The 15,000-nt window shown below is 32.9% G+C and overlaps 1 protein-coding gene across 1 annotated transcript in view; it reads left to right on the top strand.

Moving 5' to 3' along the window:
- Positions 1–15,000, top strand: part of LOC136854930 (nephrin-like) — a 57,110-nt gene that overhangs the window by 20,027 nt on the left and 22,083 nt on the right. Inside the window, 3 exon segments of the mRNA XM_067131465.1 lie at positions 9,999–10,131; positions 13,471–13,685; positions 14,917–15,000. The exon segment at positions 14,917–15,000 is cut by the window's right edge and continues 42 nt beyond it. Coding sequence (XP_066987566.1) covers positions 9,999–10,131; positions 13,471–13,685; positions 14,917–15,000 — 432 coding nt within the window.

Raw genomic sequence — 15,000 nt, 5'->3', positions numbered from 1 at the left:
GAGAGAGAGAGAGAGAGAGAGAGAAAAGCAGTTTAGCATCGTCAAATTTTAAGCGGAAATAATTTCCATTTAAGCGCAATTGAACGCTCCATTCATTAGCCAAATGGCTTGATTATCCAGTTACAGCCCTAGTTTATTTGAGTTGATAATGGTGATTACGTAGGCGAATTTTGTTCAAGTCTGGCAAAAATAAAATAAAAAAAAAAGCTTCATGTTATTTGCATATGTTTAATGGCACCGCAATCCAATTACTTTTTGAAAAGTTTTTTTATACAATTAATTTGCAAAGTACTTAGATGATGTTTTTTTTTTCAGTGAATACTGATTTTTTTTTGGTGTCTTTAAAAGATTCTTTATTAGGAAATTTTTTTAGTGTTACGTAATTTTTTTAATGTAATTTTAGTGTTAATTTTTTTTTTCACTAAAGTCGCTCTTAAAATGCGGATATCTCAGTTATAATTAATATTATATTTTAAAAGCTAGCTGTTATATATATGTATACATACAGTAAATATTTATATATACATATATATATATATATATATATATATATATATATATATATATATATATATATATATGTATAAATATAAATTAAACATCTCCCTACGTCCTTGACATATCTACAGATTTTCGAAACCGAAAAAAAAAAATTTCTGTCTGAAAAACAAAGTCTAAAGCCGACCCCTGAGAGAAACTCCTATTTCAATTTTAAAGAAGCAAAAAAAAAAAAAAATAAAATAAAATCCAAAACATTACTTTTGGTGCGAATCTGACCTTTGAAGCCTTCAGAGGGATTTGGGGGATTCTGGGTAATAATTCCACCCCACCCACCAACCTCCCGCCCACCCGTGTGCCCCGCCCATCTAAACGCCCCCACGCCTTTCCTGTCTTTAGTAAAAGGTCAGATGACAGTAAATTGAAATAATTTTTTGATAATGTCTGATTTATATATATATATATATATATATATATATATATATATATATATATATATATATATATATATATATATATATATATATATATACATATATATATATATATATATATATATATATATATATATATATATATATATATATATATATATATACATGAATATACTATATAAATATATATATATATATATATATATATATATATATATATAATATATATATATATATATATAAAATGAAAAGCTACCTAAAACCATTTATATATCTCTTAAAGACCACGAAGGTAAGAAGAAGGAAGAACAATAGAATTAAAACGAATAAAAAAAACCCAGTAATTAAACCAATTTAAAATAAAAAAAACAAACAAACACAGAGGTCCATTTAGCCTTAATGGACGACCTAAAACGACATCTGGCAGCAATGAACTCGCAGCAACGACCAGCTGATGAAGCGAGGTCGTCCAGGGTAAAAGTTTGGATTTAATGACTGCTCCGGAAAGCTTCTCGCCTGGGCTGTAATGTCGTTCGCTGTCGGTCGTAACGTCGTTATTTCCCCGTAATATTGTCGTGTGTCTGTCGTGTATTTGCCGTGTCTGTCGTGTAACTCATTGGGTGTGCCGTGACGTCATTTCCGTTGATGACTGTCGTGTAATGTAATCTTATTGAAACCAATATTATTATTATTATTATTATTATTATTATTATTATTATGGTGAAGAAATCCCCAATGATGTCAGTGTAAACTATATTTAATATATATTTTCATTAACATCATTGTGGATTTCTTCATTATTATTATTATTATTATTATTATTATTATTATTATTATTATTATTATTATTATTACTGATAATGCTACATGACCCGATAGAGAAATAATTCTACATTGAAAAATTCTCAAAAACAAAATAAAAATGTAAACTCTCATTGCAGAATCTGTTAAGAAAAAATAAAAGAATAAAATATTAAACTTGGGATAATTTCTCTGACTGAAGTTCTTATGTTGCCTTGGAGAATTTTAGAGTACTAGCTCTCCAAACAACTGACAAAATTAAATCGTGGTACTTTTGAAACTAGTGATGTTTTTTAACCCTGGAAATTATCATGATTTATACAGCATTTTTATCTCTTTTGAATATTCCATTTGGTCATGTACTCTTGTGTTCAATTTTCTTTTTAAATAGTTGTATTCATCAGGTCCATCTTTCACAATACAAAAACCTACACCAACTATGAACTGTTTTTCAATTTTTTTAAACTAATATTCATCACACCCATTCTTCAAACTACAAAAACTTACAGGTTTTTTTTTAAACAGCAATATTCATCATGCTTATCTTCCAGACTAAAACTTTCAGCAAATGTGATTTGTTATCACCTCTCATGCTCATTTTGTTAAAAACAGAAATATTCATCACGCCTATGTTTCAGACTGAAAAAGCTGACAAAATGAGAATTGTTTTTTTCATTTCTTGTGCTCATGTTTTGTTTTAAACAGCAATATTCATAATGTATATCTTTCAGACTGCAGAAATTTACAGCGGATATGCATAGTTTTTTTTTTTTTTTACCTCGTGCTCAATTTTTCTTCTAACTTCAATATTCATCACATCTATCTTTCAGACTTCAAAACCTTCCTGCGAATGGGACTTGTTTTTTCCCACCTCTTGAGCTCAAGTTTTTTTTTAAACAGTAATATCCATAAGTTCTATCATTCAGAGTGCAAAAACATTTAGCAAATGCGAATTGTTTTTTGTCTCCTCTTGCGCTCATGTTTTTTTAAAACAGCAACAGTCATAAATTCTATCTTTCAAACGGCTAAAACTGACAGCAAATGGGAATTGTGTTTTTTTCACCTCTTCCATTTCCGGTGCACGCTTTGGCGAAACTTTTAGCGAAATACTTCAAATATCAGAAATATCATTTCAAAGGGACCCGATATTCCCTCGATTCTCTGAAGCGAAGACTTGTTTACCTCGTTCAAAGAATGTCTCCAACTTCGGGACAAAAAAGGAAAATGGTGAGAGGTGCTAAAATTTTTTTTTTTTTTTTCACTGTCAGAGCGAAAGGAATTTGACGAAGGCAAAAGACCTTTTCGACAAAAGCATAAACATATTTTTTTATTGTTTTTGTTTTTAATGATACGTTTTAGGACAAAAGCAACAACAAAAACAACGAAATGAGGAAAAAACAAATATTTAAAAAATTTAAAGATCAAATATTCAATGCAACATCTTGACACAAATACAGTATTACATCACGATACAACCATCCATTGTACTATCTGCATAATTTCAATCGAACATTATCAAATTCTTTGGCGATAATGAGCCACAAACGAAACGAATTAAATAAAAACAGAAATTTTGAATGGCATTATACAATGTATTCATGATTAAAAATCACTCGAGTATACATAATCATATACATATCTCCTCATATCACAAGTGAGTCTTTCTAATACGTAGCCTCCATTTTGACTCTAAAGTTCATCCTATCAATTTAACCTTTCCTGCAAAGATTTCCACTTCGCATTGACGACGACTTCCATTGAATACTAAATCTTTTACAACTTAAAGTCAAAAGGTCAATCACTCAACAGAAATCATTCGTTTTATTACGTTTTCAGTGACATTTCACATTTAGCTCCACCCAGCTCAGACGATGGTTGCTTTCCCGCCAGTGGAAAGCATTGGAAATCTTTTCTTGTTTATCTTTTAGGCCAATTTTTATTTCCAGGGGGGCGTGGTTCTTGCTACGAGCTTCAAGAATCCCCCTTAGTCCAGAAATCCTTTTGACTCATTTAAGTTTTCCCGCACTGGAAAGCTTTGGAAATCTTTTCTTGTTTATCTTTTCTGCTAATTTTTATTTTCAGGGGGCCTGGTTCTTGCTACGAGCTTCAAGAATCCCCCTTAGTCCAGAAATCCTTTTGACTCATTTAAGCCTCCAGCCTCAATGGCTTTTGCTATAAAATTGGGGTTTCAGTGTCCCTTCGGTCCTAGCTGCATCCACTTTCTAGTCTTTTACTTGACACACACATTCTCGCTTCCCGTTTTCAGTTTTGCTGTCCAGCGCCTCTGACTGTTATTTATGAGTGTAACTGTGGGGTTTTCTCCAAGTTTCATCTTTAGATCCTCGTAAATCACCTTCTGTATTTCTTTCAAGTTTGCTGTCCAACACCTCTAACTGCTAATTCTGAGTGTAACTGCGGGGTTTTCTCCCAGTCAACCTTTAGATCCTTGTACATCATCTTTATTTTCTTTCAATTTTGCTGTCCAACACCTCTAACTGCTAATTCTGAGTGTAACTGCAGGGTTTTGTCCAAGCTAAATTTTTAATTTCATTAACTTCATTTCCTTTATTTTCTGGATCTCTATCTCGCTGTCCAACCGCTCCAACTCCCTCTTATCACAGTCTCGAGCTCTGAATGGCCGAAAGTGGCCCCATATGGCCCCAGAGCAGTGCTTGGCTCGACAGCCTAAACTGTACGAATCAAATAAATCACCAGACTTTGCCCTTGAAACTCTGACAACCAGACACTGAGGCAGAAAGAATTTCACCTTTATTTTAACAGGGAACAGGGTCTATCACCTTTAGTAGGGTCGGCGCCCCCCAGCTGAGTTATTTAACTTGTGTCTGTCCGGCAGAGTAACAGCATCCATAATCTGTTTAGGTGGTACGAGTTATACGGGTCGTTGTTATGACTTTTTTTTTTTTTTTTTTGCGCGGGGGGCGCAGTTCCGTATGACTGGGTGTTCGTTTGCTGTGGGAGTGGATGCGGCTGGTAGCAGGGTTCTGGTTGCTGGCTGGCTGACTTTCTCTCTCTCTCTCTCTCTCTCTCTCTCTCTCTCTCTCTCTCTCTCTCTCTCTCAAAGGAGAATTTTATCATGGATGGATTGCTGATTTTTATGTTTCTCTCTCTCTCTTTTAAAGCAGAATTTTATCAGAAATTGATTGCTGATTGTTATCTCTCTCTCTCTCTCTCTCTCTCTCTCTCTCTCTCTCTCTCTCTCTCTCTCTCTCTCTCTCCTCGTTTTAAAGGAGAATTTTTATCATGAATAGATTGCTGATTTTTATGTCAGAAATTTGGTTTTAAAAGGAGAATTTTTATCATGGATGAATTGCTCTCTCTCTCTCTCTCTCTCTCTCTCTCTCTAAAGCAGAATTTTATCAGAAATTGATTGTTGACTCTCATCTCTCTCTCTCTCTCTCTCTCTCTCTCTCTGGTTGATTGTTATCTCTCTCTCTCTCTCTTCTCTTAAAGCAGAATGTTATCAGAAATTGGTTGTTGACTTTCATCTCTCTCTCTCTCTCTCTCTCTCTCTCTCTCTCTCTCTCTCTGTGTGTGTGTGTGTGTGTGTGTGTGTGTGTTATTCTCTCTCTTTGGATACCAGCAACTTATTACTTTTACCTGACAAGAAACAATATCCACTTCGTCTGTCTGTCTAAATATATCTCTTTAAACATTGCTTGATCATCCATATGACATTCCCGATCGCATTGCTGCCCTCATTTGTCTATTCCCAATTCCCAATGATTATAATGACATCTGAACATTATCCCCTTATTCCATTTATCAACCTGAATCTCTCTATTTCTCAATTCGCGTCTATCTTTACCCCAAAATCGGCCGGGAAGGAAAGTAACTGTCAGTTGAGAACTGCTCGCAAATAACTTTGCACAGGCCTACCAATGTCAAGTTTGGAAGTCCAGTACGAATCTATTTTCCTTTCGGGTCCGGTGCCTCTGTTGGGGAGATACGTTCAGGTAATGAAAGGTAATTGGATGTTCATTAATGTGCGTCACTGACGCCGTAATTTGTTATCAGGTTTATTGGGTTAACTGAGGTCCAGGGTGTTGGCAATCGGGCGGGAATCTGGCCCAGAGTCTAGTTTTGTCGTTCCGTTCCGTTCTCTCTCTCTCTCTCTCTCTCTCTCTCTCTCTCTCTCTCTCTCTATATATATATATATATATATATATATATACATATTATATATATATATATATATATATATATATATGAATGGGATGGTATATAGAACTTTTCACAGTGAGTGGTAATATAACTGAGTTACCAGCGAGCTGTATGACTTTAAAAAAATGGAAATAAGAATAGCACATTTTTATTACCCCAAGAACGAATATATATATATATATATATATATATATATATATATATATATATATATATATATATATATATATATATATATATATATATATATACTCATTGATTTTCTATATGCATGCGCGTCCACAAGCAACAAAACATAAACACAAAAACGACACAAAATCAGCCGAACAAAAGACCTCAAAAAAAAAAAAAAAACAGCCAAAAGTAACAAGCAAAAGGAAACAGCCGCGAAACAGAAGGGCATATGACTCTCCTCCCCCCCTCCCCATCCGCCCCCCCTGAGTCGATGAATCCCAGTAATTGCCCGCAAACACTCCTGGAGGATTTTACGTCACTCCTGAGTGTCCTCTGCGGAGCCGCTGGTCTCATAATTGCTTATAATCACCTTCCGAGAGGCTTTTGTGTGCGAACGGCGCCCACTAGGTGCGAGGAGTTGTTGGGATAAAGTCTTGGTAATACTTTGGGTGGATGTATATTGTTTATGTATATATGTGTGTATATATATGTATATGTATATATATAAATATATATATATATATATATATATATATATATATATATATATATATATATATATATATATATATATATATATATATATATATATATATATAGATATAGAGAGAGAGAGAGAGAGAGAGAGAGAGAGAGAGAGAGAGAGAGAGAGAGAGAGAGCACAGGAAAAGGGAGAGAAAGAGGAAAGGAAGTTTTACAAGGTAGCTATGGAGTTATTGTGACGAAAATAATTCTTTTTTTTATATGAATTTCCATAATTTTTATACACACATAGATATAGATAGATAGATAGATAGATACGTTTTTACCTCACAGTTAATCATTGAAGACTATGTGTGATTAAGAAAAAGAACCAGGTGTGCTGAACGACTTAATTAGATGCATAAACAATTTCACGTCTCAAAACAACACTGTTTAATCATTTGTAAACAAGTTTCATGGTCTCACGCCTGTCACCCTCAGTGGATTATTAATAGACGTTCACTTGAGAGAGAGAGAGAGAGAGAGAGAGAGAGAGAGAGAGAGAGAGAGAGAGAGAGAGAGAGAGAGAGACTTATTTTATTTCTGTCACGTAACCTTATCAGAATCATTATTAAACTCCAGGGTGAATTTGCAGATACTGACAACACGAAATCAAATAAACATCTATAATTTCGTTTCTCTGTTTTCAGTTTTGTTAGAAAACTATTTAATTGAATATTTGAAATGGACTAAATCATTGTTTCTCTTAAAATTGAAAATTGAAAATTTTTTTAGGTCCTGGCAGTGCAAGGTTAGAAAATTTATCTATTTTTATTCAAATATACAAAAATAATTAGGGGAATTTTCTTTAAAAACTACTGAACTCGATATTTGAAAAGGAATATGCCATTGTATCTGTAAGCATTAGAAATAATATTACCCTTATTTTTTTCTAAAGTCTGACAGTGCAATGTTAAAAATATTAGCTATTTTTATCTAAATAGGAAAAAAATAATTGGACATTTTGACATCTACTGAATTATATATTACGAAAAGTCATATACCATTGTATCTCTAAGAACTGAAAATTATATTACCTTAAATCTGTCTAGAGTCTGGCAGTGCAAGGTTAGAAAGATTATCTATTTTTATTCAAATATACCAAAAATAATCCGAATTTTGACAGTGCAATGTCGCCTTTCCTATCACGGGCCGCAAAAGTCCGGTTCATGGGAACTAAAAACCTAATTGCCCCCAGGATTTAATTCTTAAGAGTTTCAATCCAATTATTCGGATAAAGACAGAGCAATTGGACTCAAGCTAAATTTGTCACTTTCTTTTTCCTTCTCAAATTAGTTCCGTGCTCGAAAAGGCTCGTGGACGAGACCAGTGAAAAATGAAAGTTTTAATTTCCCGTTGAATTGAAGTTTCTCTTTCTTAACTAAATATCCTGGCCAATATTTAATGCTATTCTTTTTTCTATTCCTTCTCATACTTACTTTTTAGGTTGAGAACTATGTAAGAATCACAAATGAGAACAGAAGCTTGTTTGAGATTTTTTGACAAATTTTATTCACTTGGAATAAAATGTTGAAGATTCTTAATTCATTTCTGACAAATTATGACACAAAGAAATTATACTTTTTAAAGTTTTCCAGTTCCATTATTTTAAGATTTTCTTTAATGAGGACGTTTGAGCTTCCACATGACTAATGCTAATAACACTTTCAAAAATTTCCTCTTCCATTATTAGATTAAGCCTATTTTTTTAGGCTGAAACTAATAGTTTTAATTACAGATTTCGTAACAAGAATGGTCTCAAAATTCTCCCATGAATCCTTGATAGAAAAGAAAGAGATAAATAATTCACTGAATGATAACTAGCTATGAGTTAAAAATAAATTTATTCGGTTCACTTGCATCTATAATAAAGTAGCTTTTTTATGTATGTACTCGACTTATTAATATATATATACATATATATGTGTATATATATATATACGCACACATATATATCTATATATCTGTATATGTGTGTGTGTGTATAACATGGCATTCAGATTCGTCATAATAATCCGCGTGTATATTTACATAAAAAATCATACCCTTTGATTTTGTATAACATTAAACAATTATGATATCGCGAAAACAGCAAGAGTTCATTCTGCATTGTTAATCAAGCTCGTTATCAGTTGATTGATCTATTGTATTATGAGGCTGCATTGATAATCAAAATGAATTTATCAATTGATTTATGAGAGCAATGAAATTTCATCAGTTTATTCTGCACCATTCAACATTCGTTTAATTTAGGAACGTGTAATGCTAGTCATTATGAAAATGAGTTAATAAACAATGACGAAAAATTAATACAATGAATCTTCTGGAGGTAAAGGCTTTCTGTTCGACGTATTTGAATAGAATTCTGAAATGTAGCTATTTTAAAAATTCATCAATCATTTACATAGTTATACACATTTAAGGAAAAGGAATATAAATGCATCTATTGTACGAATTTCCCTTTTTATTCTCTTGTCCATTTACAGTCAAGGAAAAAAGTAATCTACACTAAGTACGTAATTGGATTCCTGAAAGATTGTTATTTTAGAAGTTCTCCTATTGTTTTTCTATCTATTCACAGCCGAGTAAAATACTGTCTATAAAAAGTACATGAACAGATTTCTGAAAGATACAGTAGGTATTTGAAATCTACATATGATTGTTTTTAAATTCCCCTTTTATTTTCCTATCGCCTTACAGTCATGGAAAAAGCAACACAAATATAGTTATATTAAAAATTCACTTATTATTTTTCTATATATTCACAGTCAATGAAAAAAGCAGGCTAAATATAGATATTTTAGAAATTCTCATTTTCTCTTTCTATCCATTCACAGTCAAGTAAAATGGAATCTAAATATCATTACTTCAAAAATTTCATTTTTATTGTCCTGTCTATTCAAAGTAAAAAATAAGCAATCTAAATTCAGTTATTCCAAAAATCCACCTACTATTTTCTATCCATTCACACTAAAGCAATAAGCAATCTGTACTAAGAATATGAATAGATTACTGAAAGATAGCTGTTTTAAAAATTCACTTTTTATTATTCCATCTACTTCAGTCAAGGAAAATGCAATTTTAATGTAGTTATTTTAAAAATTCACCTTTATTTTTCTATTATATTTACAACCAACGAAAAAGCAATCTTTACCAACTATAGGAATAGAATCCTCATAGATACTTATTTTAGAAACTAACATTTTATTATTCTATCTACTTACAACCAAGACAAAAGTAATCTAAATATAGTTATTTTAAAAATTCACCAAACATTTTCCCTTCTATTCACAGCCAAGAAAAAACAATCTATACCAGTTATATGAATAGACGCCTGAAAGATAGTTATTTTAGAAACTGACATTTTATCATTCTATCTACTTTCAGTCGAGATGTTAGACGTGACGGTGGTCGAAGGAGGGTTGGCAGCCCTGCCCTGCGACCTCAAAGTTGAGGACCCAAAGGACTCCGTTCAACTCATTCTCTGGATCAAGGAAGGAATCCACACACCCCTCTACAGGTTAGTGACATGTCCTTGGTTGGAGTCAGATGTGGCAATGGCTCCAGGAGTACTAATATGCAATAAATGTGCCTCCCTCGCTGTCAAATCCTCAGTTCCAGGGGAGCCTTGATTCCTCCTCACGCCGTTGGACTGTGGAACAACCTCCCTCGTGAGGATGTCGAGCAATTCGAACTTCAGAAGTCGAGCGAAGATGTAATGGATTTTTGCCCTAATACACTAACATTTTTATTTATTCATTTATCAAATTGCTTATTCATCTGATCTCCTCTTCCTGTGTTCCCCTTTACCTTCTGTTACTTTTATAATGAACACCATAATATTCCTTGGAAGCCTGAATTTCAAGTCGATGGCCCCCTGTGGTGGGCTTGTTCCATATGAATAAGGTTCATCTTCTGAATAATAATGATCATCCGTGAAGAGATAGAAGTGGAATTCTTCTCTGCTGTACAAATTCCTATGGAATTCCGGTTCTCTGTTTACAGTCAGAATCAAACGTGGCTGCTTCTTATACGTTTGTTCAGTTTTAAATATTAAGCCACAAATACTACTTAACAAAGAATGAATTCTAGCTTGGGGATAACTTTGTGAGACTCACGGGAATTAAATGTGGCTTTGTAAGCGAATCACTGATTATAAATCCCAAGTGATTTGACTGGTATCTTGACTCTCTCTTCTCTCTCTCTCTCTCTCTCTCTCTCTCTTCTTCTCTCAGAAGTCAAGTTATTGCTCATCTAAAGCTTAGCTCTCTAAAGCGCTGGGAAGTATATATATATATATATATATATATATATATATATATATATATATATATATATATATCTAATATATATATATATATATATATATATATACAGTATATATATATAATATATTTATATATATACAGTATATATATATATATATATATATATATATATATATATATATATATATATATATATATATATATATATATATATATATATATATATATATATATATATGCAAGACCATCCCTTAGAGAGACCACACATGGGCAGTCAAAGACAGGCAGAGAATCTGACCCCAAACTAAGGTATAGATAAAGAAGAACAAAGGGGAATTTCCCTTGCTCGGCACACACAGAGAGAGAGAGAGAGAGAGAGAGAGAGAGAGAGAGAGGGAGAGAGAGAGAGAGAGAGGAGGGAATCTGTGGAGGTAAAAAGAGGTAATCGACCAGAAAGAAAGAAAATGGGGAGAGGAGAGGAAAGGATAATAGAAATAGAATAATGAAAGGAGAGTGGGAGAACAAGGAGGAGGAGGAGGAGGAGGAGGAGGAGGTAATGGAAGGGGAATTTGAAATGGGGGAAAATGTAGTGGTGAGAGAAAAAGGAGGAGGATGAAATGCACAGAGAATCTGAAATAAGGAAAATGTAGTGATGAGAGAAAAAGAGTAAACGAAGAGAAGTTGATAAACAGGAGAATGAAGCGTGGAGTTAAAGGGTGCAGGAGAAGAGAGAGAGAATTTTGTAAATTATAGAATGGTGGAGATGGTGAAGGAAAGAATAGAGAAGAGGAATGAACTTGAAAGAATGTTGAAGAGTTGAGGAGATGATGATGAGACAGTTTAGGATTACAATAAAGGATATTTTACCCACTGGACGAACTCTGAAGGAATTTGATGAGTTAAGAAAATACTGGCAGGGTAGTTTTGGCTAAAAAAGAATGGTTTAGCAACTGAATGAAATTAAAAAGAAAATTGAAGAATAATGGATTAAATCATGGGATAGTTTAGGTTAAAAAAAAGGACAGTTTACCCACTGATTGAAATCTGAGAGATTATTGAAGTGTTAATGATAAGATAACGGGACGGTTTAAGATAAAATGAGAAAAATAGGTTATCAACTGAATGGAACGAAGCCTAAGAAATAGTTTATCTTCCATGTAACTTGATTCATAAACAGCATCTAAAGTGTTGGTGAAATGATTATCATAAATGAAACAATCAAGATACAATAAATTACGTATAAGCCTGCACAAAATATAAGCATTAATGTGAAATATAAGGATTAACTGTCATGATTTTTGACATTTCGATACATGGAAAAAGACACACTAACAAATTAAGAATTGAAATCACTTGATGAAATGAGAAATGTCTTATAAGCCATAACAGTAAAAAAATGAAAAAAGACTTTGAAAATTCCAGACGTAATTCAAACACCCTTTATACTTTATAGTCGAGAAGTTTAGCATCGTAATGTGCAAACATACAAACACACAAAAAGTAAAAAAACAAAGACAAAAACATTTGTTACACATGATCACCATTTTACAATGAGATATTAATAATACTTTCCTGCAGCTAAAGTCTCCATAAAGCGATCAAAGATTAAGATATATTGAACATTGTATGCTCTGTAATACTTTAAAAGCAAAAGCCACTGGTATTATTTTTTTTTAGTTTATACCTCAATGGACTGAAGAGAAACAATACTGAACTATTGCTAAATTCACCATGGAAGCATAAAACGTCGTGCATATCTTTTTCAATTCAGTTATTGCAGTTTAACTACGCGAGATATTTTCATACACTGAAACGTGTGACAAAAATATAAATGATTTTATGATCTTTATGGTTGATTGAGTTTTCTCGTGTCTAGTTAACTTTTATATGTAACCAGAGAATACTACCGGAATTGTTTTGATAAGTATTTTATACTTGATATCTCGTTGCACAGAATCAATATATAGTAGTCACTGCAGTATTCAAAAGACTATGCAAATGTCATGATGCAATTGTGGTACTGTTCTATAAACATTTTGGTTTTTGTACATGTGATCTTATAGTTACTATTATTTAGGATCTATAAGTAATTCTCACGATTTGTAATTTGTATTTTTGTAATTTGTAATTTTGTACTTTTGTTTTTTTTTTTGTAGAACTTTGTCCTTCTTTATAAAATGCTTTTCTTGTTTGTAAAAGTATTATAACCCCCTTATGAGGCAAAATTATTATTACTGCTGTCGTAAATCAAACTTCAGCATAAATTATACAAGCTACATGAACCTATAGAATAAATATTATTATTAATACTTTGGTAAATCTAACATCATTTCAAACTAAATAAACTGCATAAATTCAATTAGAAAAGGAAAGAATATAATATGGGCAATTATTCTCAATCTACAACTCTCCCTAACCACCAACGCTGTTTACCTTCAAGGCAAATATTCTCAACCTACACCTCTCCCTAACCACCAACACTGTTTACCTTCAAGGCAAATATTCTCAACCTACACCTCTCCATAACTACCAACATTGTTTACATTTATTACAGTTATTCTCAACTTACACCTCTCCCTAACTACCAACAGCTACGACTACCGAGAACTGCTGGGAGGACGACCCAGGGAGATAAGACCAGACGCCAACTCGACGCTATCGAGAAGAACGACCTTCAGAACCGACAGATCACCCGCTGCCCTGATTATTGAGAGGACAGATGCCGAGGACGCAGGTATATACAGGTGCAGGGTCGACTTTCTCCTCTCTCCGACCATAAACAGAAGAGTTAATCTCACGGTTATTGGTGAGTATTCAGAGAAGGGGAATGGTGTTAGTTTTTTTATTTTTTTATTTTTTTTAATGTGGAGGTTATTGTGTAGTGACTGGATGAAGTAGTTGTTTGTCAACTAGAATATGGAGTTTGTTATTAGATATTGCTTGCCGTTTGTACATGCATATACCCATAAGTAAAAGTAAGAATCATGTATGCATAGAAACTTACACACACACACACACACACACAAACACACTTACACCCCGTTCTGTGACCTCCCAACCTTTATATATTCCCTTAGGAATTATTATTCCCATCATATATATAGGCCCTTGTCTCTGTATATCTTTAGTTGCTGCGACCATGTCTTGGTAATAAGACGAAAGTCCTTAGTATATATATATATATATATATATATATATATATATATATATATATATATATATATATATATATATATATATTGTATACTTTTGTATGTATACAAAACAAATGTTCAGCCATTTCATTCTGTAGATTTTCATGAAAGTTTTTCAATTAATTAAAATAACCTCCTCCAACAACAACTAAAATACCCACATTTCTTCTTCTACCACTAAAAAGAAACCTTCACAACCTCTCACGAAAAAAAATATAAAACATGAAATATAAAACACTCCGTATCACAGAAGGTCCCCAATAATACTTTCTGTTTAAAAAAAAAAAAAAAATATGAAAAATCTTTTATTGTATAGATTTTAAAAACAGTATCCCTTCTTGCCAAACAAGAGTAATACAACAGAAGGATCCCCAATAATACTTTCGGTTTAGAAAGCCAAAACGTATTTATAAAAATATAAAAAACTTTAAGCTTCGTATACATTTCTACAAATACATTCCTTCTTGCCAAACAAGAGTAATACCGTATCAACAGAAGGATCCCCAATAATACTTTCGGTTAGAAAGCCAAAACGTATTTATAAAAATATAAAAAACTTTAAGCTTCGTATACATTTCTACAAATACATTCCTTCTTGCCAAACAAGAGTAATACCGTATCAACAGAAGGATCCCCAATAATACTTTCGTTTAGAAAGCCAAAACGTATTTGTAAAAATATAAAAAACTTTAAGCTTCGTATACATTTCTACAAATACACTCCTTCTTGCCAAACAAGAGTATTCACCGTGGATCCTTCTTTTTAAATAGAAAAACATATTATACTTGATCTCGTTTCTCAAGCCATTTCTCTTCTCGTCACCTTCTCCCCCCGTCTGTGCAGTTCCGCCCAGCGAGCTTCGAGTCAGCTGGCAGCTGGGCAATTCGGGATTGATGGAGGTCCACAATCGAGAAGCGGGACCCTTTC

The sequence above is a fragment of the Macrobrachium rosenbergii genome, chromosome 30 (genome assembly GCF_040412425.1).
Source record: "Macrobrachium rosenbergii isolate ZJJX-2024 chromosome 30, ASM4041242v1, whole genome shotgun sequence".
Classification (NCBI taxonomy): domain Eukaryota; kingdom Metazoa; phylum Arthropoda; class Malacostraca; order Decapoda; family Palaemonidae; genus Macrobrachium; species Macrobrachium rosenbergii.
This window is presented reverse-complemented; position numbering and strand designations above follow the sequence as displayed.